We start from the raw sequence: 25,835 nt of genomic DNA on the forward strand, positions 1-25,835 counted from the left end.
ACCCAGCCGCAAGCTGCTCAGTGATGCGAGCTTACCAGACGAGCGAAATGCCTTTTAAGCTCGCTTTGAGGCAAGCAAAACCAAAGCATGCATGAAAGCACCAGTTGTTCTGGATGACTGTGTGATCACGCTCTCCGTAGTCGATGTGAGGAAGACCTATAAAGAGGTTAACATTCACAAGGCCACGGGGCCAGACAGATTACCAGGAAGTGTACTGGCAAGTATCTTCACTGACATTTTCAACCTCTCCCTGACCGAGTCTGCAATACCTACATGTTTCAAGCAGACCAGCATAGTCCCTGTGCCCAAGAAAGTGAAGGTAACCTGGCTAAATGACTACCGCCCCGTAGCACTCACGGCGGTAGCCATGAAGTGCTTTGAAAGGCTGGTCATGACTCACATCAACACCACCATCCCGGAAACCCTAGAACAACTCCAATTCGCATACCGCTCCAACAGATCCCAGATTACGCAATCTAAATTGCACTCCACACTGCCCTTTCCCACCTGGACAAAAGAAACACCTATGTGAGAATGCTATTCATTGACTACAGCTCAGCGTTCAACACCATAGTGCCCACAAAGCTCATCACGAAGCTAAGGGCCCTGGGTCTAAACACCTCCTGCAATTGGATCCTGGACTTCCTGACGGGCAGCCCCCAAGTGGTAAAGGTAGGCAACAACACATCTGCCACGCTGATCCTCAACACCCCTCGGGGGTGCTTGCTTAGTCACCTCCTGTACTCCCTGTTCACCCACGACTGCGTGTCCAAGAACGACTCCAACAACATCATTAAGTTTGCTGACGACACAACAGTGTTAGGCCTGATTACCGACAACGATGAGACAGCGTAGAGAGAAGAGGTCAGAAATCTGGCAGTGTGGTGCCAGGACAACAACCTCTCCCTCAATGTGAGCAAGACAAAGGAGCTGATCGTGGACTACAGGAAAAAGAGGGCCGAACAGGCCCCCGTTAACATCGATGGGGCTGTAGTGGAGAGCGGCTCGAGTGTAAAAGTAGGGAACTTGTCTGTCGGCCCTGCATTAAAGACCACAATTAGTTAAAGTTAATTGTGATAAATAAAAAAGTATACCAGTTTCATTTAAGGACCAAAAAAATGTACAACTGTGCCATATTGATTGTAAAATAGTTGGGAAGAGATTTTCGATGTACCGATTGCATGGCACATGGTTTATGAACTGATACGCAAAATGACGCCGGATTCAAAACAGAATTTTTCAATTTCAATTATTATACAAAATTCTTGCAACCAATAGAATGTTATATATATATATATATATATATATATATATGTATATGTAACAGTGTAGGTTCCATCCCTCTCTTCACCCCAACCCAGGCTCAAACCAGGGACCCTTGCACACATCAACAACTGACACCCCACGAAGCATCGTTACCCATCGCGCCACAAAAGCCGCGGCCCTTGCAACGCAAGGGGAAACCCTACTTCAAGTCTCAGAGCGAGTGACGTCACCGATTGAAACGCTATTAGCGCGCACCACCGCTAACTAACTAGCCATTTCACATCGGTTACATATATATATATATATATATATATATATATATATATATATACACTGCTCAAAAAAATAAAGGGAACACTTAAACAACACAATGTAACTCCAAGTCAATCACACTTCTGTGAAATCAAACTGTCCACTTAGGAAGCAACACTGATTGACAATAAATTTCACATGCTGTTGTGCAAATGGAATAGACAACAGGTGGAAATTATAGGCAATTAGCAAGACACCCCCAATAAAGGAGTGGTTCTGCAAGTGGGGACCACAGACCACTTCTCAGTTCCTATGCTTCCTGGCTGATGTTTTGGTCACTTTTGAATGCTGGCGGTGCTTTCACTCTAGTGGTAGCATGAGACGGAGTCTACACCCCACAATTGTCAAATTCGCCACTGGCGCTCTGTGCTCTTCACAGATGAAAGCAGGTTCACACTGAGCACGTGACAGACGTGACAAAGTCTGGAGACGCCGTGGAGAACGTTCTGCTGCATGCAACATCCTCCAGCATGAAAGAAAAAAGTATTTAATAAGATTATTTCTTTCATTCAGATCTACGATGTGTTGTTTAAGTGTTCCCTTTATTTTTTTGAGCAGTATATATATATATATATATATATATGTTATATATATGGGGGATACAACCTTCCATACAACCTGTCCATATGTATCTTGTTTTTGGTCACAGGTCCAGGAATGGTTGAAGAATTGCAACATTTATCTGGAGCTACTCTGCAGATAGCATTACTGGGTGATCTGAAAAGTAATTGTCAATCGATCAATAATATAATAATACTTTTAGCAAAAATGCTTACCTTTAATTTACAATCTTTAGAATTTATGAGAATAGAAAGGTTCAGAACTTTTTGTGAAACATCACAGCACAGTTGACAATATATGACCAATAAAAATCCAATATGGATGGTGTTAAGAGAGAGATGGGAGGGGTTGAATGGAGCTGAAGGTTGAGACTAATAACAACAACAAGATAATGAGACTAATAACAACTAATGTAAAACATACTGTGTCCGTAAAACGTATATAAGTTCAGAACTTTTGTGAAAGAAATAGATGGGAGAATTTGAGAAAATAATTTGACGTGCTTTATTGTTGTCACGGTTGTCTTCGTCCTCTGACGATATAACGAAATCGTCATCGGAAAATGTGGACCAATACGCAGCAGGTTCGTGAATGCTCATCTTGATTTTTATTCACTACAAAAATGAACATACAAAAATAACAAAATACGAACAACTAACAGTCTGTCAAAGCATAGTGCTTACACAGAACAATCACCCACAAAACACAAACACAAACACACCCTCATTTATGAGACTCTCAATCAAAGGCAGATAGAAAACACCTGCCTTCAACTGAGAGTCCCAACACCAATTCACCAGACATAGAAACAGACATACTAGACTCCACATAGAAATACCTAAACAAACCAACACCCGGAATTACTAAAACAAACACCCTTAAACCAAACACACCACCCTGAACCACATAAAACAAATACCCTCTGTCACGCCCTGACCAAACTACAAACAATTAACCTTATATACTGGCCAGGACGTGACAGTACCCCCCCCTTAAAGGTGCTACCCCAGAAGCACCTTAAAAACAAAAAAAAAATACCCCCAAACAATACCTAAAAGAAAAATTCCCCCTTACTAAAGGGAGGGAAGGGAGGGTGGCTGCCGTCAACGACGGCACTGTGCTACACCCCCCCCTCCCCAACCCACCTATCTTGGAGGCGGCTCAGGTTCTGGCCGTTCCAGGCAGTCTGGGCAGTCTGGCGGTTCGGGGCGGTCTGGGCAGTCTGTCAGCTCGGGGCGGTCTGGGCAGTCTGTCAGCTCGGGGCGGTCAGGGCAGTCTGTCGGCTCCGGCAGGTCAGGGCAGTCTGTCGGCTCCGGCAGGTCAGGGCAGTCTGTCGGCTCCGGCAGGTCAGGGCAGTCTGTCGGCTCGGGGCGGTCTGGGCAGTCTGTCGGCTCGGGGCGGTCTGGGCAGTCTGTCGGCTCGGGGCGGTCTGGGCAGTCTGTCGGCTCGGGGCGGTCTGGGCAGTCTGTCGGCTCGGGGCGGTCTGGGCAGTCTGTCGGCTCGGGGCGGTCTGGGCAGTCTGTCGGCTCGGGGCGGTCTGGGCAGTCTGTCGGCTCGCCGGGGCGGTCTGGGCAGTCTGTCGGCTCGGGGCGGTCTGGGCAGTCTGTCGGCTCGGGGCGGTCTGGGCAGTCTGTCGGCTCGGGGCGGTCTGGGCAGTCTGTCGGCTCGGGGCGGTCTGGGCAGTCTGTCGGCTCGGGGCGGTCTGGGCAGTCTGTCGGCTCGGGGCGGTCTGGGCAGTCTGTCGGCTCGGGGCGGTCTGGGCAGTCTGGCCACTCCGGCAGGTCAGGGCAGTCTGGCCACTCCGGCAGGTCAGGGCAGTCTGGCCCCTCCGGCAGGTCAGCGCAGTCTGGCCCCTCCGGCAGGTCAGCGCAGTCTGGCCACTCCGGCAGGTCAGCGCAGTCTGGCCACTCCGGCAGGTCAGCGCAGTCTGGCCACTCCGGCAGGTCAGCGCAGTCTGGCCACTCCGGCAGTTCAGCGCAGTCTGGCCACTCCGGCAGTTCAGCGCAGTCTGGCCACTCCGGCAGTTCAGCGCAGTCTGGCCACTCCGGCAGTTCAGCGCAGTCTGGCCACTCCGGCAGTTCAGCGCAGTCTGGCCACTCCGGCAGTTCAGCGCAGTCTGGCCACTCCGGCAGTTCAGCGCAGTCTGACCACTCCGGCGACTGTTGACTGACGGGCAGCTCCGACGACTGTTGACTGGCGGGCAGCTCCGACGACTGTTGACTGTTGACTGGCGGGCAGCTCCGACGACTGTTGACTGGCGGGCAGCTCCGACGACTGTTGACTGGCGGGCAGCTCCGACGACTGTTGACTGGCGGGCAGCTCCGACGACTGTTGACTGGCGGGCAGCTCCGACGACTGTTGACTGGCGGGCAGCTCCGACGACTGTTGACTGGCGGGCAGCTCCGGCGACTGTTGACTGGCGAGGCTGGGTTTACGCACTTGCCGTTTAGTGCGGGGAGCGGGAACAGGACGAGTCGGACTGGGTGGCCGCACTTCCGGGTCCGCACGAGAGACAGGAGCTGGAAACCCAGGGCTATGGAGGTGCACAGCCGGTCTAGATCTTACCTCCTGCACAACCCGCCTTGGCTCGATGGAACTAGTAGCCCTGCACGAGCGGAGTGCTCGTACAGGGCAGACTGGGCTGTGCAGGGGCTTGATGGTAGCCGTGCGTAGAGCGGGAGTTGGGTAGCCTGGTCCTCGGAGGCGTACCGGCGACCAGATGCGCTGCGCAGGCATCCTCCTACCAGGCTGGATGCCCGCTCTAGCACGGCACCTGCGAGGGGCTGGAATAACTCGCACCGGACTGTGCGTGCGTATGGGTGAGATATTGCGCTTCTCAGCGAAACATGGCGCTCCCCACCTCATACGCTCCTCCATATAACCACGGGTAGCTGGCTTCCAGCTCTTCTTACGCCTAGCCAAACTACCCGTGTGCCCCCCCCCAAAATTTTCTTGGGGGTGCCTCTCGTGCATCTCCTTCAGCGCGTCCACTCTGGCCTCGTACCACCGCCTCTCTGCCTTGGCTGCTTCTATTTCCCACTGCGGGCGGCGATACTCCCCAGCCTGATGCCAAGGTCCGGCCCCGTTCAGAACTTCTTCCCAAGTCCACTTCTCCCGCCAGTCCAACTCGAACGCCTTCTGCTCCTTCCTCTGCTGCTTGGTCCTTGAGTGGTGGGTGATTCTGTCACGGTTGTCTTCGTCCTCTGACGATATAACGAAATCGTCATCGGAAAATGTGGACCAATACGCAGCAGGTTCGTGAATGCTCATCTTGATTTTTATTCACTACAAAAATGAACATACAAAAATAACAAAATACGAACAACTAACAGTCTGTCAAAGCATAGTGCTTACACAGAACAATCACCCACAAAACACAAACACACCCTCATTTATGAGACTCTCAATCAAAGGCAGATAGAAAACACCTGCCTTCAACTGAGAGTCCCAACACCAATTCACCAGACATAGAAACAGACATACTAGACTCCACATAGAAATACCTAAACAAACCAACACCCGGAATTACTAAAACAAACACCCTTAAACCAAACACACCACCCTGAACCACATAAAACAAATACCCTCTGTCACGCCCTGACCAAACTACAAACAATTAACCTTATATACTGGCCAGGACGTGACAATTGTGGCCATTTTGTCAGGTTGTTTTTGCCCACTAGCTAGCTTCCTTACTCAGTTCAAGGGATCCGTGCCAAATTATGTAGACGGCAAAATAAGCAAGCTTTTTCCACACAAGATGTTTAAGCCTTAAAGGCAATACGCATTTGAAAAATAATAAATCCGCTCAATGCAATGAACAAAGCTAGTATAAACCTTGATGCCAATGCCTACCACTGTCCATCAGCAGGGAATGGAGTCATGAATGGCCGCGCCTGTCAACGATTTGAAAGAATAGGAAGGTAGCCACAGATCGACCAGAGCTTTCAAAGCAGTTTTAGCACATTTGGGGACATTGAGTATAAAACCCACAAAAATCATAGACCAAAAAACATGAGTTACTGCCTACCCTGCCTGCACGTCACTGATGCGTGTAACTGTGTCCCAGACAGTCTGACACGTACTGCAGTGTGATTACAGTAATAAGTGTTGTCAGCTGACATCTCTGCAGATAATCAGAGACAATTGTGGTGCAGTGTGTCCCAAATACCCTATATATTGAGCCCTGATCCAACAGTAGTGCACTATATAGAGAATAAGGTGTCATTTGGGACACTAGATAGAGAATGCTCCATGATATAGACTGTAGACTTGTTCATTTAGCAGACTAGATACTGTATGTTATCTGGCTATGTTCCATGATATAGACTGTAGACTTGTTCATTTAGCAGACTAGATACTGTATGTTATCTGTCCATGATATAGACTGTAGACTTGTTCATTTAGCAGACTAGATACTGTATGTTATCTGTCTATGATATAGGCTGTAGACTTGTTCATTTATCAGACTAGATACTGTATGTTATCTGTCTATGTTCCATGATATAGACTGTAGACTTGTTCATTTAGCAGACTAGATACTGTATGTTATCTGGCTATGTTCCATGATATAGACTGTAGACTTGTTCATTTATCAGACTAGATACTGTATGTTATCTGTCTATGTTCCATGATATAGACTGTAGACTTGTTCATTTATCAGACTAGATACTGTATGTTATCTGTCCATGATATAGACTGTAGACTTGTTCATTTAGCAGACTAGATACTGTATGTTATCTGTCTATGTTATAGACTGTAGACTTGTTCATTTATCAGACTAGATACTGTATGTTATCTGTCCATGATATAGACTGTAGACTTGTTCATTTAGCAGACTAGATACTGTATGTTATCTGTCTATGCCCCATGATATAGGCTGTAGACTTGTTCATTTAGCAGACAATATATGCTTATAAGTGCCATTATTTTATATTATACTGTATGAGTTTATAGTAAGGAGAATATAATTGAACTTAGCTTAATAAAATGGAAAGGATATTTTTTCCCATGCCGGAGTGAGTGCGCATATGAAGTGGCTATGTTGAGCATTAAAGTAATCATTTGAAACAGGTCCTATAAGATAGATTTAGAGTTATTTGGCAACTTTAGTTGTAAATGATACAAACCTTAGAATGTCTCAGAAATCAACACATATATGGGCTGCATGATGGAACTATAGACTGTCGATGATTTGAGAAAGTCTCAAAAAAAGCTTGTTCTCTGTTCCTTCCCTCAGGCTGCACAGCTGTTCTCTCATCAAGTGATCATATTTTCACCCATCAGACTATTCTCAATGTAATCTGGTCTTTACTAATATGTAAAATGAGTTTTGATTTAGAACGGTCCATTATGAAATGGGCAGGAACAGGAGCAGGAGAAACAAATGCATGTCATCTGTATGCACTGGAATAGCAAATTGAGGTCTATTTTTCAATGATGACAGGTAGGCTACTTCTGTTTTATAGCAGAGCTATGCTTAATATAAATATAACAACATGTATTTCTTGGGCACAACTTTGGTTTTACATTTTAGTCATTTAGCAGAGGCTCTTATCCAGAGCGACTTACAGTAGTGAATGCATACATTTCATACATTTTAATTTTTTCCCCGTACTGGTCCCCCGTGGGAATTGAACCCACAACCCTGGCGTTGCAAACACCATGCTCTACCAACTGAGCCACACGGGACTGTGTTTTAGAAGTGGGGGGGACATAATTATTATAAAAAAATGTTTTATCCGATTGGATAAACACTCCAAACAGCCTATCCGACCGCTCAGAGGCGTCTGCATGGTCCTAAAGCAACACCGTCGCCTCATTTTGTATCACATTCCAATTATAAAAGCGGGGGAGGGGACAAAACAGCCATTTCAGAATGTGGGGGGGGAGGGGCATGTCTCCCAGTCCCCCCGTCCCCCACTCCAAGCATCAACCACTGTTTGAGGAGCATTCTCTCGCTGTGCGACAGGTGACATTCCGCCCAAACTCCGTATTCCATGGGATTCTCCAACCTTGTTCCTGCAACTACACAGTGCTTCATTTGAGAAACTAAGTGAAATATTTTTTGGACACATCGATAGCAACATGTTTTCACAAGGAGACATATTTCACGAAACTTTTGACAGTCCCTCTCTGCTCGCTCTAGAAAGGAATAAAGGACAGAGAGGTGAGGAGATGGAAACACACGGTGGTGAGATATTCTGCACAGCTAAATGTAATGTGTCACCCAATTAATTATGAAAATATAACAAATTCTTGTTTACTAGGCTATTTAAAATCAAATACAAATTCACTATAATTGTAAGCTAACTCTGTAAGCCGCCCTGCTAATCAATGAACCAACAGCATCGCCTAGGCCTATACATTCTCCCCCAGACTCACGGATATACATGTTGGAGTGTAGCATAAGGTAACCAGTCCACCCAGTATGCATAATAATACAGTCTACACTTAAGGGTGATTACCGTAAATCCCGGACTATAAGCCGCAACTTTTTTCCCAGGCTTTGAACCTCGCGGCTTAAACAATGACGCGGCTAATATATGGATTTTTCCCGCTTTCAATTTTTTTTTCTCCTAAAAAACACATTCTGTGACGTGCTCAGTTTTTTGGCGACATGAAGCTTTCATTAGACCAATGAAATTGCCGAACGGGTTAAGGTCAAACAACTTTTTTGTTTACTGTTTCGATTAAATCGAGCGCTCTCAAACTTCCCATCATTCTGATTACGGTAGTCATTTTGTCACCCTCATCATGGCAAAGACACGGAGAAATGCATATGATGCAGCTTTCAAGTTGAAGGCGATTGATCTGGCTGTTGGAAAAGGAAATAGAGCAGCTGCACGGGAGCTTGGTCTTAATGAGTCGATGATAAGACGTCGGAAACAGCAGCGTGAGAAATTGACTCAGTGCAAAAAGACAACTAAAGCTTAGGGCAATTATTTATTTTTTGTTACAAGCCGTGTTTCGTTAAAGCCTATTTATTTTTGTTACATGCCGTGTTTCGTTAAAGCCTATTTATTTTTGTTACATGCCGTGTTTCGTTAAAGCCTATTTATTTTTGTTACAAGCCGTGTTTCGTTAAAGCCTATTTATTTTTGTTACAAGCCGTGTTTCGTTAAAGCCTGTGTAAAGTTCATTTGTTTCAATGTAACGGTAGGCACCTGCGGCTTATAGACATGTACGGCTTATTTATGTTCAAAATAATAATATTTTTTAAATTCAGTGGGTGCGGCTTATATTCAGGTGCGCTTAATAGTCCGGAAATTACGGTACTCAAATGTGTTTAGTTTTGGAGTATAGGCTAGACCAACTATGTACCAGAGACATCTTAAATACATTTTGCTTTATGTTTTTCTGCCATGCGTAATATGTGGCAGGCTATGTATTGTATAATGGCTCAATAATAACTTAAATTCATTTTTTTTTCAGGCACATATAGACCTATGGGTATGAATAAAGTCTAATATGCCTGTGGGTGTTTGAAATTTGTTACTGCAGTGGGTCACACAGAGTGTTTCCTGGTAGTTCTGTATTTACGTTTCAACAACCATCGAGCAAAAACAATTTGCCCCCCAAAAAAGGGCCATGCCAAAAATCAATGAGCGCAAGGAAATGAGTGCTTCTTTTGGGATACTAAAAACATTGCTCCCGAAAATTCCCCTCGATCAACAGGTCTCTAGCTCCCCAAACTAGTCAAAGGACAAACATTGCTCCCGAAAATTCCCCTCGATCAACAGGTCTCTAGCTCCCCAAACTAGTCAAAGGACAAACATTGCTCATGCAGACTGTCTCTGTCTTCATTCATCATATTCCGTACATCTACCACATGAACTGAATGCTTCGATGTTAAACAGGACATGATCCCAGTTATAGAACAGAGTAACTCATCCTGTGAGGTAATTGAGTAACTGACAACATGTGCAGCAACATCTGTCTGCATCGGTAGCATCACTAATATAATTAGCAGGTCCCTCTTGAAAATATATATATTTTTTATCTCAATGAGAATAACCTGTATAAATAAAGGTTAAATGAAAAATAATACATTTCATACTGCATCAGTCATAGATACTCAGCACACACTCAGTCACAGATATCATGGTATATAAACTACCCCCTACCCCTCTATCCCCATCCCTGGTCCCTCTCCTTACCTGGGCTGGTTGAGTACTGCAGGCTACCCCTCTTCCTCAAGGGGGACTGGGGTTTGGGTTTGGCCCCAGGTCCAGACCCTGCTCCTGGGGACGGGTTGGAGGACATCTTCCCTGGCTGGTTAAGTCAAGACTGGAGAAAGAAAACACAATAAGCAGCACGGCAGAGCTGGAGCAGACTGTAGAGGGAGAGTTAGAGAGCCACGAGTAAGAGGGGAGAAGGAGAGAGAGATATAGAGAGAAAGAGAGAGATAACGAGAGCGACAGAAGCAGCACAGATGCTGAGAGAGGCAGAGAGCCGGGGGTTTTCTGCTGTGTGTGTCTTCCCTGAATGCAGTGTTGACGGTGCTGCTGGGGGCGTGACAGAGCTACTCAACGTTACACACACAACACGGCTGCAGTTCCATTCTGCTCTGCACTGTTCTGTTGCCCCGGCAACTACAACCCTGTCATGTGCAAAAGGAGAAGTGGTCACGGAGGACTGACTGATGATATCAGTTAATTACAGTTTTTCTCAATTGCTTAAACACTAAAACCCATTGGCTGAACAAAGTTCTCAGTTGCCTGGACTCATTTAGCTAATTATGCAGTCTGTTGTCAATACCTTAAACCATTTCACATGGTAAAACACAATTTGCAGATCTCACTTAGACTTTTCAGCAAAACTCTAAACACATTCTCAAAACACATTCTGCACTCTAATGCACATGTCATCCATACTGGTAAACACAAGTGGCAACAATCAAATACAAATAGAGAACACATGTCATTGATTGAACACAACCACTCAAAATTGATTTAACCTGTTTCAAATGATGCGACACAACCAATATAAGCCAGTTCAGAGAGCAAACAGGTTGTTGAAGGTGGGAAGGAGAAGAAGTCTGAGAATGTTTATTCTATCCAATGTGAGAGGACGAGTGCGTATGCGAGGTGGGCGACGAGGAGAAAGAGGAGGAGGAGGGCAAGAAAGAGGAAGAGGAGGACGAAGAGGAAGACAAAGAGTGGAAATATCTGATGAAATTCGAGCAACAGTTATAGACCATGTTCTTGTCCATGGACTGACAATGAGGGAAGCAGGACTTAGAGTGCAACCCAATTTGAGACGATTTTCTGTGTCCACCATAGTAAGGACATTCAGAGAAGAGAACAGGTACAGTATACTTGTCACGTCCTGACCAGTATAAGGGGTTATTTGTTATTGTAGGTTGGTCAGGACGTGGCAGTGGTGTGTTTGTTTAGAGTGTTTCGGGGTTTGTTGGGCTATGTTCTATGTTAGTATATTTCTATGTTTATCTAGTATGTCTAGTTCTATGTTTAGTTAATGGGGTTGACCTTCAATTGGAAGCAGCTGCTCCTAGTTGCTTCTAATTGAAGGTCCTATTTAAGAGGGGTGTTTTTCTGTGGGATTTTGTGGGTAGTTGTTCCTTGTATAGCTATATGCCTTACAGGACTGTTTATCGTCGTTATTTTTGTATACGTGTGTTTTGTTTTGTTTTGTTTTTCCTTCTTTCTACCGAATAAAAGAAGATGAGTATACACATTAGATTAAAAATGTACTTCTCCCTGAGAATTGTATGTTTTGAACAATGTGTTTTCTATTTTTCGGTGTATTATTTACTGACTGCTTGAGAGTGCATATCATTTTGGTCACTTTTTTATGATTTCAGAGCAGTGTTTGATTTTGAACACAGGTAAAACTGTTTTAAGGCGAATGTTTCATTTTGCGAGAGGAATCAGAGGTTATGTAAATAGTGCTTGAAGATGAGGTTTTGTGTTTAATGTTTTCAGGAAATGGAGCAAGGTTTCAGAAATTGTGATTTAGCAGTTGAGAAAAACTGTAAAGGTCCTTTTGGCAGACAGTGAGAGAGAGAGAGGGGGGGGGGGGGAGAAAGAGAGAGAGGGGGGAGAGAGAGAGAGCAAGAGAGAGAAAGGTAGAGAGGTAGAGAGGTAGAGAGAGAAATAAAGAAAGGGAGAGAGGGAGAGGACGTGAGACAGAGAGAAAGAGAGAAAGGGAGAGAGAAATATCTTGAAACTTTTGTGAGTGTAATCTTTACTGTTCATTTTTTTGTTTATTTCACTTTTGTTTATAATCTATTTCACTTCATTTTGCAATGTAAATACATGTTTCCCATGCCAATAAAGCTCTTTGAATTGGAAAAGGGAGAGATAGATCGAGAGAGAGAGAGGGAGTACTGTCGATTACTTTATCACTGACCTCAACCCAGAGTCTTTTGGTGCATTCACAGTCAGCCCACTAACACCCATATCAGATCACAGTCAGTGTCACGCCCTGACCGTAGAGAGCCTATTTATTTCTCTATTTGGTTAGGTCAGGGTGTGATTTGGGTGGGCATTCTAGATTATTGTATTTCTATGTTGGCCTGATATGGTTTCCAATCAGAGGCAGCTGTCTTTTGTTGTCTCTGATTGGGGATCATATTTAGGTAGCCTTTTCCCACTGGGTTATTGTGGGATCTTGTTTTTGTATAGCTACTGTGAAGCCTGCAGAACTTTACTTTCGTTTTGTATTTTTCTTTGTTTTGTTCGGTGTTCATCTATTAAAAGTAAGATGTACGCATACCACGCTGCACCTTGGTCTCATTCTTACGACGAACGTGACAGAAGATCCCACCAAAAACGGACCAAGCAGCATGGCCAGGAGGAGTGGACATGGGAGGACATCCTGGATGGCAAAGGACCCTGGACGAGTGGAGAGTATCGCCGTCCAAGGGAGGAGATGGAGGCAGCAAGAGAGGAACGGCGACGATACGAGGAAGTAGCACAACAACGGAAGCCCGAGAAGCAGCTCCCCCCAAAAAAATGTTGGGGGGGGGGGGGCACACGGGGAGATTGGCGGATAGACCTGAGCCAACTCCCCGTGCTTACAGTGGGGAGCGTGTGACCGGTCAGGCACCGTGTTATGCGGTGATGCGCACTGGAGATACAGTGCGCATTCACAGCCCGGTGCGCTCGTTGCCGGCTCCCCGCATTTGCCGGGCTAGAGTGAGCATTCAGCCAGGACGGGTTGTGCCGGCTCAGCGCTCCTGGTCTCCAGTACGTCTCCTCGGTCCAGGATATCCTGCGGCGGCTCTACACACTGTGTCGCCAGTGCGCCTTCAAAGCCCAATGCGTCCTGTGCCAGCGCCCCGCATTTGCCGGGCGAAAATAAGCATCCAGCCAGGACAGGTTGTGCCAGCTCTACGCTCGAGACCTCCAGTGCGCCGCCACGGCCCAGTGTATCTGGTGCCTGCTCCACGCACCAGGTTTCCAGTGCATCTCCCCAGTCCGGTGAGACCTGTTCCGGCTCCACGTACCAGGCCTCCAGTGTGTCTTCCCAGCCTGGTAAGCCCTGTGGCAGCTCCACGCACCAGGCTGCCAGTACGTCTCCTCAGTCCGGTGAAACCTGTTCCGGCTCCACGTACGAAGCCTCCAGTGATAATCCATGGCCCGGAGCATCCAGTGATAATCCATGGCACGAAGCCTCCAGTGATGATCCATGGCCCGGAGCCTGTAGCAACGATCCATGGCACGGAGCCTGCAGCGACGGTTCCCAGTCCAGAGTCTCCAGCGGCAGTCTGCGGTCCAGAGTCTCCGGCGGCGGTCTGCTGTCCAGAGTCTCCGGCGGCGGTCTGCGGTCCAGAGTCTCCGGCGGCGGTCTGCGGTCCGGAGTCTCCGGCGGCGGTCTGCGGTCCAGAGTCTCCGGCGGCGGTCTGCAGTCCAGAGTCTCCGGCGATGATCCGCGGTCCGGAGCCTTTGGTGACGATCCACGGTCTGGAGCCTCCGGCGACGATCCACGGTCCGGTTCCTCCGGCGACGATCCAGGGTCCGGAGCTTTCGGCGACGACCCCCGAAATAGAGGATGGCGGATCCGCGAGCAGAGCGGGGTCTACGTCCCGCACCAGAGCCGCCACCGAGGCTAGATGCCCGCCCGGACCCTCCCCTATTGAGTCAGGTTTTGCGGCTGGAGTCCGCACCTTTGGGGAGGGGGGTGGGGGGGGTGGGGGGGGGCACTGTCACGCCCTGACTGTAGAGAGCCTATTTATTTCTCTATTTGGTTAGGTCAGGGTGTGATTTCGGTGGGCATTCTAGATTATTGTATTTCTATGTTGGCCTGATATGGTTCCCAATCAGAGGCAGCTGTCTTTCGTTGTGTCTGATTGGGGATCATATTTAGGCACCCTTTTCCCACTGGGTTTTTGTGGGATCTTGTTTTTGTATAGCTACTGTGAAGCCTGCAGAACTTTATGTTCGTTTTGTATTTTTCTTTGTTTTGTTCGGTGTTCATCTATTTGGAAGTAAGATGTACGCTTACCACGCTGCACCTTGGTCTCATTCTTATGACGAACGTGACAGTCAGCCCACTGACACCCCTATCAGATCACAGCAAAATCCCAGTCTACTTGAACAATACTCAATCATGAGGCATCAAAGCCAAAGGAACTGCATAATATTAAGAAATGCTATAGATGGAATGAAAGTAGTGTAGAAACCTACCAAAAAACAATAAGGCAACAACTAATTCAATCCATTCTAGACAACTTCCTGTACAAAAAGTTCCACTGTACTAGTGAAGGTGTAAACTTGGCAGTAGAAAACCTAAACAGTATATTTGATATCTCAGCTTCCTTAACAAATCTAAAAAGGTCAAGCAGATAACTTCAGAAAATTAACAACAATGACAATTGGTTTGATGGAGAATGCAAAAACCTAAGAAAGAAATTGAGAAACCTGTCCAACGAAAAACATATAGACCCAGAAAACTGAGCCTACGCCTTCACTATAGTGAATCACTAAAACAATACAGAAATACACTACGGAAAAAGAAGGAACAGCACGTCAGAAATCAGCTCGACATAATTGAAGAATCCATAGAATCTAAGCAATTCTGGGAAGATTGGAACACACAAAACAAACAACAACAAGAGTTATCTACCCTAAATGGAGATGTATGGGTAAACCACTTCTCCGATCTTTTCGGCTCTTTAACAAAGAACAAACAGCAAAAACATATACTTGATCAAATACAAACGTTAGAATCAACTATTAAAAGACTACCAGAACCCCCTGGATTCTCCAATTACAATGAATAAACTACAGGACAAAATACAAACCCTCCAACCCAAAAGGGCCTGTGGTGTTGATGGTATCCTAAATGAAATGATCAGATATATAGACCACACATTCTAATTGGCTATACTTACACTATTTAATATCATCCTCAGTTTTGGCATCTTCCCCAATATTTGGAACCAAGGACTGATCACCCCAATCCACAAAAGCAGAGACAAATTTTACCCCAATAACTACCGTGGGATATGCATCAACAGCAACCTTGGGAAAATCCTCTGTATTATCATTAACAGCAGACTCGTACATTTCCTCAGTTAAAACAATGTACTGAGCAAATGTCAATTTGGCTTTTTACCAAATGACCATACGACAGACCACGTATTCATCCTGCACACCCCAATTGACAAATAAACTAATCAAAACAAAGGCAAAGTCTTCTCATGCTTTGTTGATTTGAAAAAAAAAAGCTTTTGACTCAATTTGGCATGAGGGTCTGTTAAAGAAATTGATGGAAAGTGGTGTTTGGGGAAAAACATTGTAAAATCCATGTAGACAAACAACAAGTGTGTGGTTAACATGTGCAAAAAACACAAACATTTCTTCCTACAGGGCCGTGGGGTGAGACAGGGATGCAGCTTAAGCCCCACCCTCTTGAACATATACACTACATGACCAAAAGTACGTGGACACTTTCTAGTCAAACATCTCATTCTAAAACCATGGACATTAATATGTAGTTGATCCCCCCCCCCCTTTGCTGCTATAACAGCCCTCCACTCTTCTGGGAAGGCTTTCCACTAGATGTTGGAACATTGCTGCGTAGACTTGCTTCCATTCAGCCACAAGAGCATTAGTGAGGTCGGGTACTGATGTTGGGCGATTAGGCCTGGCTCGCAGTCGGTGTTCCAATTCATCCCAAAGGCGTTCGATGGAGTTGAGGTCAGGGCTCTGTGCAGGCCAGTCAAGTTCTTCCACACCAATCTCGACCTCACTTTGTGCATGGGGGCATTGTCATGCTGAAACAGGAAAGGGCCTTTGCCAAACTGTTGCCACAAAGTTGGAAGCACAGAATCATCTAGATTGTCATTGTATGCTGTAGCATTAGGATTTCCCTTCACTGGAATTAAGGGGCCTAGACCGAACCCTGAAAAACAGCCACAGAGCCATTATTCCTCCTCCACCAAACTTTACAGTTGGCACTATGCATTGGGGCAAGTAGCGTTCTTCTGGCTTCCACCAATCCCAGACTTGTCTGTCGGACTGCCAGATGGTGAAGCATGATTCATCACGCCAGAGAACGCGTTTCCACGGTGCCAGAGTCCAATGGCGGCGAGCTTTACACCACTCCAGCCGACGCTTGGCATTGCACATGGTGATCTTAGGCTTGTGTGCGGCTGATCGGCCATGGAAACTCATTTCGTGAAGCTTCCGACTAACAGTTATTGCGCTGAGTTGTCCCCAACCAAGGAGGGCCTACAGCAGCACGTAGATCTTCTGCACAGATTCTGTCAGACCTGGGCCCTGAAAGTAAATCTCAGTAAGACAAAAATAATGGTGTTCCAAAAAAGGTCTGGTTGCCAGGACCACAAACACAAATTCCATCTAGAATCTGTTGCCCTAGAGCACACAAAAAACTATACATATACAGCAGGGGGGGGGGGGGGGGAGAGACAGAGAGAGAGAGCTTCTCTTTTGAGGTAAAGCCTGTAGTAAGAGATTGAGTCACTGGACTAGAAGATCTCTCTCTCGGGGGAGGGTGGAGGGTAGATGACTCACTAGATTAGCATAGACAGGCATGTTATTACAGAGATCTATCATTTACATTTACATTTACATTTTAGTCATTTAGCAGACGCTCTTATCCAGAGCGACTTACAGTAGTGAATGCATACATTTCATACAATTTCATACATATTTTTTTTTTCTGTGCTGGCCCCCCGTGGGAATCGAACCCACAACCCTGGTGTTGCAAACACCATGCTCTACCAACTGAGCTACAGGGAAGGCTGTCATCTAGAAGATCTCTCTCTCGGGGGAGGGTGGAGGGTAGATGACCCACTAGACTAGCATAGACAGACATGTTATTACAGGGATCTATCATCTAGAAGATCTCTCTCTCGGGGGAGGGTGGAGGGTAGATGACCCACTAGACTAGCATAGACAGACATGTTATTACAGAGATCTATCATCTAGAAGAGATTATTCCACTCCGTCTATGGGGAAGCTTAACCTTTAGCTCATTAACACAGAAACGCCTCAGGTCAGAATATAAACCTGCAGAAAGACACATTACATTGATTTATATAATTGCAGGTTCAGTAGCTTTCAGCAACATTCACAGCATAGTCCAGTCCCTCATTGGCCAGCAACATTCATAGCATAGTCCAGTCCCTCAGTGGCCAGCAACATTCATAGCATAGTCCAGTCCCTCAGTGGCCAGCAACATTCACAGCATAGTCCAGTCCCTCAGTGGCCAGTCCCTCTTAGTCCCTATAGTCCAGTCCATTTTAGTACAGTCCCTCAGCGGACAGAAATGCAGATGGCAGCACATATGGAATACCTCCAAAAAGCTCTCGTCTGTGTCCCAAATGGCACCCTAATTCCTATAAAGTTTTGCATTATATAGGGAACAGGGTTCCATTTGGGACACATACTCAGATGAACATTTAGTGACATTCTATAAAAATAATTAGACTGGAATAGAAACGTCTCCACTGTCTAGGGAATCGAATTTGTGGCCCACTTGGAAAAAACTGGTGGAATTAACGTTGTTCCAACTTGCGTTGATGACATTTTGCAAATCAGTTTCCCACATTGATAAAAAAATGTGCATACATTTTTTGTAATTAAAAAAGAAAAATGCTGGGAAACTGATTGTATTTGCAAAATGTCATCAATGCAAGTTGGAACTAGGAAACTCTGAAATTGTCGACTTGCTAACTGGTTAGTCCCGACTAGCACGTGAACGCGGCATAGGGGCTTTACCATTTTTTCTTTTCTTGCAACCTAAATCCAATAACATGGTGACACTTTGTGTTGATTTCACGTTGAACTCACATTCTAGCTAACAACTCAACCAAATGTAAATCAAAACTAGGGGCTAGATTCTGATCTGCCTTAACCCATAATGCATAGCAGTATTATACTTATCACCGACATTGCCATTGGATGCACCGAGTCACATTAGTATAAATCCCATGCAGCCTTCTTACAAGTTGGAACACTAGAAGGCGTGTTGTAATCTAAACCTCGGTTAGGCTGATATCCTCATTATTTAATTGAATGATTTTTAATTTGAGTGTATTTATTTCCATCTAGCCTACATTTTCTCGTCCTGAACATCTAATGCAGGTGTGATTTAAGGACGTTTCCTGACAATCACAACAAGAGCAGCAGCTCACCGATTTGACAGCTCCTCCAACGCAGATGCACCTCCTGCACACCAAAATAACAACAATGAGTGCATTTGAGTGGCTGAAGTAACTGAGGAGTTAACGCAGGGGAGTCCACACCTGTTGTTTTTAGCGAAGCATGTGACAAATACCGTTTGATTTGAATTGCAGTGTTGTGTTATGACAATGAGGAGGCCTCTTACATCATACTCAGTTAAGGCGTGTGTGGTGAACGAGCTCCCTCTTGGTGAGTGGGTAGACAAGTCCAGGTCCTAGTTTCTATGGTTTCTGACAAGTCCAGGTCCTAGTTTCTATAGATTCTGACAAGTCCAGGCCCTAGTCTCTATAGTTTCTGACAGGTCCAGGCCCTAGTCTCTATAGATTCTGACAAGTCCAGGTCCTAGTTTCTATAGATTCTGACAAGTCCTTATCCTAGTTTCTATAGTTTCTGACAAGTCCAAGCCCTAGTCTCTATAGATTCAGACAAGTCCAGGCCATAGTCTGTATAGATTCTGACAAATCCAGGTCCTAGTTTCTATAGATTCTGACAAATCCAGGTCCTAGTTTCTATAGATTCTGACAAGTCCAGGTCCTAGTTTCTATACATTCTGACAAGTCCAGGCCCTAGTTTCTATAGATTCTGACAAGTCCAGGCCCTAGTTTCTATAGATTCTGACAAGTCCAGGTCCTAGTTTCTATAGATTCTGACAAGTCCAGATCCTAGTTTCTATAGATTATGACAAGTCCAGGTCCTAGTTTCTATAGATCCTGACAAGTCCAGGCTCTAGTTTCTATAGATTCTGACAAGTCCAGGCCGTAGTTTCTATAGTTTCCGACAAGTCCAGGCCCTAGTTTCTATAGTTTCTGACAAGTCCAGGCCCTAGTCTCTATAGATTCTGACAAGTCCAGGTCCTAGTTTCTATAGTTTCTGACAAGTCCAGGTCCTAGTTTCTATAGATTCTGACAAGTCCAGGTCCTAGTTTCTATATATTCTGACAAGTCCAGGTCCTAGTTTCTATAGTTTCTGACAAGTCCAGGCCCTAGTTTCTATAGTTTCTGACAAGTCCAGGCCCTAGTTTCTATAGTGTCTGACAAGTCCAGGCCCTAGTTTCTATAGATTCTGACAAGTCCAGGCCCTAGTTTCTATAGATTCTGACAAGTCCAGGACCTAGTTTCTATAGATTCTGACAAGTCCAGGCCCTAGTTTCTATAGTGGCTGACAAGTCCAGGTCCTAGTTTCTATATATTCTGACAAGTCCAGGTCCTAGTTTCTATAGATTCTGACAAGTCCAGGTCCTAGTTTCTATAGATTATGACAAGTTCAGGTCCTAGTTCCTATAGTTTCTGACAAGTCCAGGTCCTAGTTTCTATAGATTCTGACAAGTCCAGGTCCTAGTCTCTATGGATTCTGACAAGTCCAGGCCCTAGTCTCTATAGATTCTGACAAGTCCAGGTCCTAGTTTCTATAGATTCTGATAAGTCCATATCCTAGTTTGTATAGTTTCTGACAAGTCCAGGTCCTAGTCTCTATAGATTCTGACAAGGCCAGGTCCTAGTCTGTATAGATTCTGACAAGTGTCAAACGTTTGCAGACGAGAGAAGTATGATATTGAAGAATCTGTGAATGGAAAATGTTGCAATTGATCGTGCTCCGGACTTCCTTGAGTGCCCTGTTAGGGTGAAGGAAGTTGAGGTGTCATGGATCAAGGCTGCTCAGCGGATGTCCTACGTGGAGGCAGTGAAGAGAGTCAAAGGGGCAAAAGACAACAGCGTTGAAGATATGGAAGTGGAGGCATTGCAACCAGTTGCTAGTGTTTTAAATCAATTGAGTGATCTGGATACCCTCATTGTGAAGAAGGTGGATTTTGTGGTATTTATAGCCACAGTGATTAATTGTATAGCACATATTTCTGGACATCAAGAAGCTGGACTTCGTTATATCTGCAGCCGAGAAGTTTTGGGGCTCCAAGACTTCACGGCAGAACCACTGCAAGGACTATCGGCGCTAGGAAATGTGGTTTTGCTGTGTTCGCTGGCTAACGACATGGAGCAGCTAAAGCCTCCAACAGAACTGAAACTTAACGACAACGTTGAAGAACAATGGAAGCAGTTCAAGCAGCGTTTCACCCTCTATCTGATGGCGATAGGAGCGGCTGAAAAAGACGACGCACAGAAGGTCGCACTGTTTCTGACAGTACCTGGCTTGGACGCCATTGATGTCTACAACAGCTTTCAGATAACAGATCAGGAGCAAGCAGATTAGCCAGATGTCTGTATTTTTGTACTCCCAGAAGAAACTAAACATTTGAGAGGTATGTTTTCAACAGTAGATGTCAGAATGAAACAAAGAATGTTGTTATTATGGACTTAGAACTGAAATGTCAGTTGTATAATTTCGGTCAAATTGCAGACTCGGTGATACGAGAGAATTTTCATGGGGGTGAGAGACGAGGGGCTGAAAAAAGTTACTTGGTGAGATTGAATTGACACTAGAAAAAGCAATACAAATGTGTCAAGCTAGAGAGAGTAATTGTAAGGGATGATGTGCCTTAACTTAATACCATATGAACTCATAATTATCAGTTACTAATACAAAGTTGTCTCTGCTAGGCAGAGTTCAGCTTATTGTGTTATTGGCAATTAGGTTCCCAATCCTTCTTCCTCTATTTGCTATCATGTGCTTGCAGAAGTAAGATGAGCATAGCATCAACAGGAAACTGTCTTAGTTCCCTTTAACCGTCTGTTACCAACAGTATAGTTCAACACACAGGCATATGACTTGTACAATTGATCTCTTAATGTACTTGTTACGTGTCGACCACTGATCCTTAATCTCAAGCGTTGTACTTTTGCGTTGTACTAAAAGCGCTGTACTTTTGTAATTACAGATGTTCCTAAGTAACAGTTAATGCATAATATGTCTTTTCCACACCCAAGCGTCTTCCTATAATGTACAGATATTATACAATTCCTTACAGTGACTCAGAGTCGGTTACGGTCAATGGACAGTGGTGTTCTTAGTGACATTTACATTTACGTCATTTAGCAGACGCTCTTATCCAGAGCGACTTACAAATTGGTGCATTCACCTTATGATATCCAGTGGAACAACCACTTTACAATAGTACATCTATATATTTTATGGGGGGGTGGGTGGGTTAGAAGGATTACTTTATCCTATCCCAGGTATTCCTTAAAGAGGTGGGGTTTCAGGTGTCTCCGGAAGGTGGTGATTGACTCCGCTGTCCTGGCGTCGTGAGGGAGCTTGTTCCACCATAGGGGTGCCAGAGCAGCGAACAGTTTTGACTGGGCTGAGCGGGAACTGTGCTTCCGCAGAGGTAAGGGGGCCAGCAGGCCAGAGGTGGATGAACGCAGTGCCCTTGTTTGGGTGTAGGGACTGGTCAGAGCCTGAAGGTACGGAGGTGCCATTCCCCTCACAGCTCCGTAGGCAAGCACCATGGTCTTGTAGCAGATGCGAGCTTCAACTGGAAGCCAGTGGAGTGTGCGGAGGAGCGGGTTGACGTGAGAGAACTTGGGAAGGTAGTGACACAGTATGGAGAATAAACCCTCCTCCTCACAGCTGCTCATGTCCCTTAAAGTTGATGATGTGGTTGTTACTGACAAGAAGCACATGGCTAAGCTCTTTAATCACCCACTTCATTAAGTCAGGATTCCTATTTGACTCAGCCATGCCTCCATGCCTGTCCAACACTTCCTCATCTCCCACCCCTTCTAATGCGACTAGCCCTAATGCTCCTCCCTATTTTCCCCCCGCCCCACTACAAAGTTTCTCCCTGCAGGCGGTCAATGAGTCCAAGGTGCTAAAGGAGCTCCTTAAACTTGACCCCAAAAAAACATCTGCGTCAGATGGTTTAGACCCTTTCTTCTTTAAGGTTGCTGCCCCTACAATCGCCAAGCCTATTTCTTACCTTTTTAACCTGGCTCTCCTCTCTGGGGAAGTTCCCATTGCTTGGAAGGCAGCCACGGTTAGTCCTTTATTTTAAGGGGGAGATCAATCTGATCCTAACTGTTATAGGCCTATTTCTATTTTGCCCTGATTATCAAACCTGTTGGAAAAACTTGTCAATAATCAACTGACTGGCTTTCTTGATGTCTATAGTATTCTCTCTGGTATGCAATCTGGTTTCCGCTCAGGTTATGGATGTGTCACTGCAAACTTCAAGGCCCTCAATGATATCACCATTGCCCTTGATTCTATGCAATATTGTGCTGCTATTTTTATTGACTTGGCCAAAGCTTTTGTTACGGTAGACCATTCCATTCTTCTGGGCCGGCTAAGAAGTATTGGTGTCTGAGGGGTCTTTGGCCTGGGTTGCTAACTACCTCTCTCAAAGAGTGCAGTGTATAAAGTCAGAACATCTGCTGTCTCAGCCACTGCCTGTCACCAAGGGTGTACCCTAAGGTTCGATCCTAGGCCCCACGCTCTTCTCAATTTACATCAACAACATAGCTCAGGCAGTAGCTCTCTCATCCATTTATATGCAGATGATACAGTCTTATACTCAACTGGCCCCTCCCGGGATTTTGTGTTAAACGTTCTAGAACAAAGCTTTCTTAGTGTCCAACAAGCTTTCTCTGCCCTTAACCTTGTTCTGAACACCTCCAAAACAAAGGTAATGTGATTTGGTAAGATGAATGCCCCTCTCCCCACAGCTGTGATTACTACCTCTGAGAATTTAGAGCTTGTAGTCACCTCATACAAGTACTTGTGAGTATGTCCTAGATGGTACACTGTCCTTCTCTCATCACACATCAAAGCTGCAGACTAAAGTTAAATCTAGACTTGATTTCCTTTATCGTAATCGCACCTCTTACACACCAGCTGCCAAACTAACCCTGATTCCTCCCGGATATCCTAGACCCACTCCAATTCGCATACTGCCCCAACAGATCCACAGAGGACACAATCGCAATCACACTCCACACTGCCCTTTCCCACCTGGACAAAAGGAACACCTATGTGAGAATGCTATTCATTGACTACAGCTCAGCGTTCAACACCATAGTGCCCACGAAGCTCATCACTGAGCTAAGGACCCTGGGACTAAACACCTCCCTCTGAAACTGGATCCTGGACTTCCTGATGGGACGCCCCCAGGTGGTAAAAGTCGTCAACAACACGTCTGCCACGCTGATCCTCAACACCGGGGCCCATCAGGGTGTGTACTTAGTCCCCTCCTATACTCCCTGTTCACCCATGACTGCATGGCCAAACACGACTCCAACACCATAATTAAGTTTGCTGACGACACAACAGTTGTAGGCCTGATCACCAACAACGATGAGACGGCCTATAGGGAGGAGGTCAGAGAACTGGCAGTGTGGTGCCAGGACAACATCCTCTCCCTCAATGTGAGCAAGACAAAGGAGCTGATCGTGGACTATGGGAAAAGGCAGCCGAACTGGCCCCCATTAACCTGTCTGGGCTAGGGGGCAGTATTTTCACGGCCGGATGAAAAACGTACCCAATCTAAACAGGTTACTACTCTGGCCCAGAAACTAGAATATGCATATTATTAGTAGATTTGGATAGAACACACTCTGAAGTTTCTAAAACTGTTTGAATGGTGTCTGTGAGTATAACAGAACTCATATGGCAGGCAAAAACCTGAGAAAAAGTCAACCAGGAAGTGGAGGATCTGAGAATTGTAGTCCTTCTTTCTAGTCCCTTTCGAAACTACAGTATCTGTGGGGTTGTTGCACTTCCTAAGGCTTCCATTGGCTGTCAAAAGCCTTCAGAAAGTGGTTTGAGCATTCTCCTGTCACTGGGTAGAGTATAGGAGCTCAGTTACTGAGTGGACTGCCTGGCAACAAAGGGATTGGATATGCGCGGTCACGCGAGTGCGCCGTTCCTTCTTTTTCTTCTTGAATGAATATGCTATTGTCCGGTTGGAATATTATCGCAATTTTACATAAAAAATACCATAAAGATTGATTTTAAACAGCGTTTGACATGCTTCTAAGTACGGTAATGGAACATTTTGACTTTTCGTCTCTGGTTCTGCGGTCGCGCGTTATGCCTTTGGATAAGTGATCTGTACGCATGAACAAAACGGAGGTATTTGTACATAAATATGGATTATTTCGAACAAAAACAACATTTCTTGTAGAAGTAGCAGTCCTGGGAGTGCATTCTGACAAAGATCAGCAAAGGTAAGAGAATATTTCTAATACTAATTCTGAGTTTAGGTTGCCCCGAACTTGGCGGGTGTCTGTATAGCTCTCTGTGATGGCTGAGCTATGTACTCAGTATATTGAAAAATGTGCTTTCTCCGTAAAGCTATTTTAAAATCTGACAAAGCGGTTGCATCCAGGAGTAGTCTATCTATAATTCTTTAAATAATTGTTATATATTTTGTCAATGTTTATGATGAGTATTTTTGTAAATTGATGTGCACATTAACCGTGGGTTTTGGAGGGAATACATTTTCTGAGCATCACGCGCCAATGTAAAATGCTGTTTTTGGATATAAATATGAACTTTATCGAACAAAACATACATGTATTGTGTAACATAATGTCCTAGGAGTGTCATCTGATGAAGATCGTCAAAGGTTAGTGCTTCATTTATCTGTGTTTTGGGTTTTATTGACACATGTCCTTGCTTGGAAAATGGCTGTGTGATTATTTTTGTCTATGTACTCTCCTAACATAATCTAATGTTTTGCTTTCGCTGTAAAGCCTTTTTGAAATCAGACAATGTGGTTACATCAAGGAGAAGTGTATCTTTAAAATGGTGTAAAATAGTTGTATGTTTGAGAAAGTTGAATTATGACATTTTGTTGTTTTTGAATTTGCCGCCCTGATATTTCACTGGCTATGTCCCGCAGGTAGCGTCCCACGTAGCCCATAGAAGTTAACATCAATGGGGCTGTAGTGGAGGGGGTCGAGAGTTTCAAGTTCCTTGGTGTCCACATCACCAATGATCTATCATGGTCCAAACACACCAAGACAGTCGTGAAGAGGGCACAACAATGCCTTTCCTCCTCAGGAGACTGAAAAGATTTGGCATGGGCCCCAAGATCCTCAAAAAGTTATACAGCTGCACCATTGA

At 45.2% G+C, this 25,835-nt stretch overlaps 1 protein-coding gene across 4 annotated transcripts in view; it reads right to left on the reverse strand.

The window, feature by feature from the left end:
* LOC115165323 (AMP deaminase 2) overlaps positions 1-10,598 on the reverse strand; it is an 82,155-nt gene extending 71,557 nt beyond the window's left edge. For all 4 annotated transcript variants that reach the window (XR_003870127.1, XM_029718393.1, XM_029718391.1 and 1 more), the window contains exon 1: positions 10,299-10,598. Coding sequence is in view for 3 of the 4 variants with exons in the window: in XM_029718393.1 (XP_029574253.1) it covers positions 10,299-10,404 (106 nt within the window). In the remaining variant the exon portion in view is untranslated. The remainder of the gene's footprint in view (positions 1-10,298) is intronic.
* Positions 10,599-25,835: the final 15,237 nt, after the last annotated feature.

This window comes from Salmo trutta, chromosome 28 (assembly GCF_901001165.1).
Source record: "Salmo trutta chromosome 28, fSalTru1.1, whole genome shotgun sequence".
NCBI lineage: Eukaryota > Metazoa > Chordata > Actinopteri > Salmoniformes > Salmonidae > Salmo > Salmo trutta.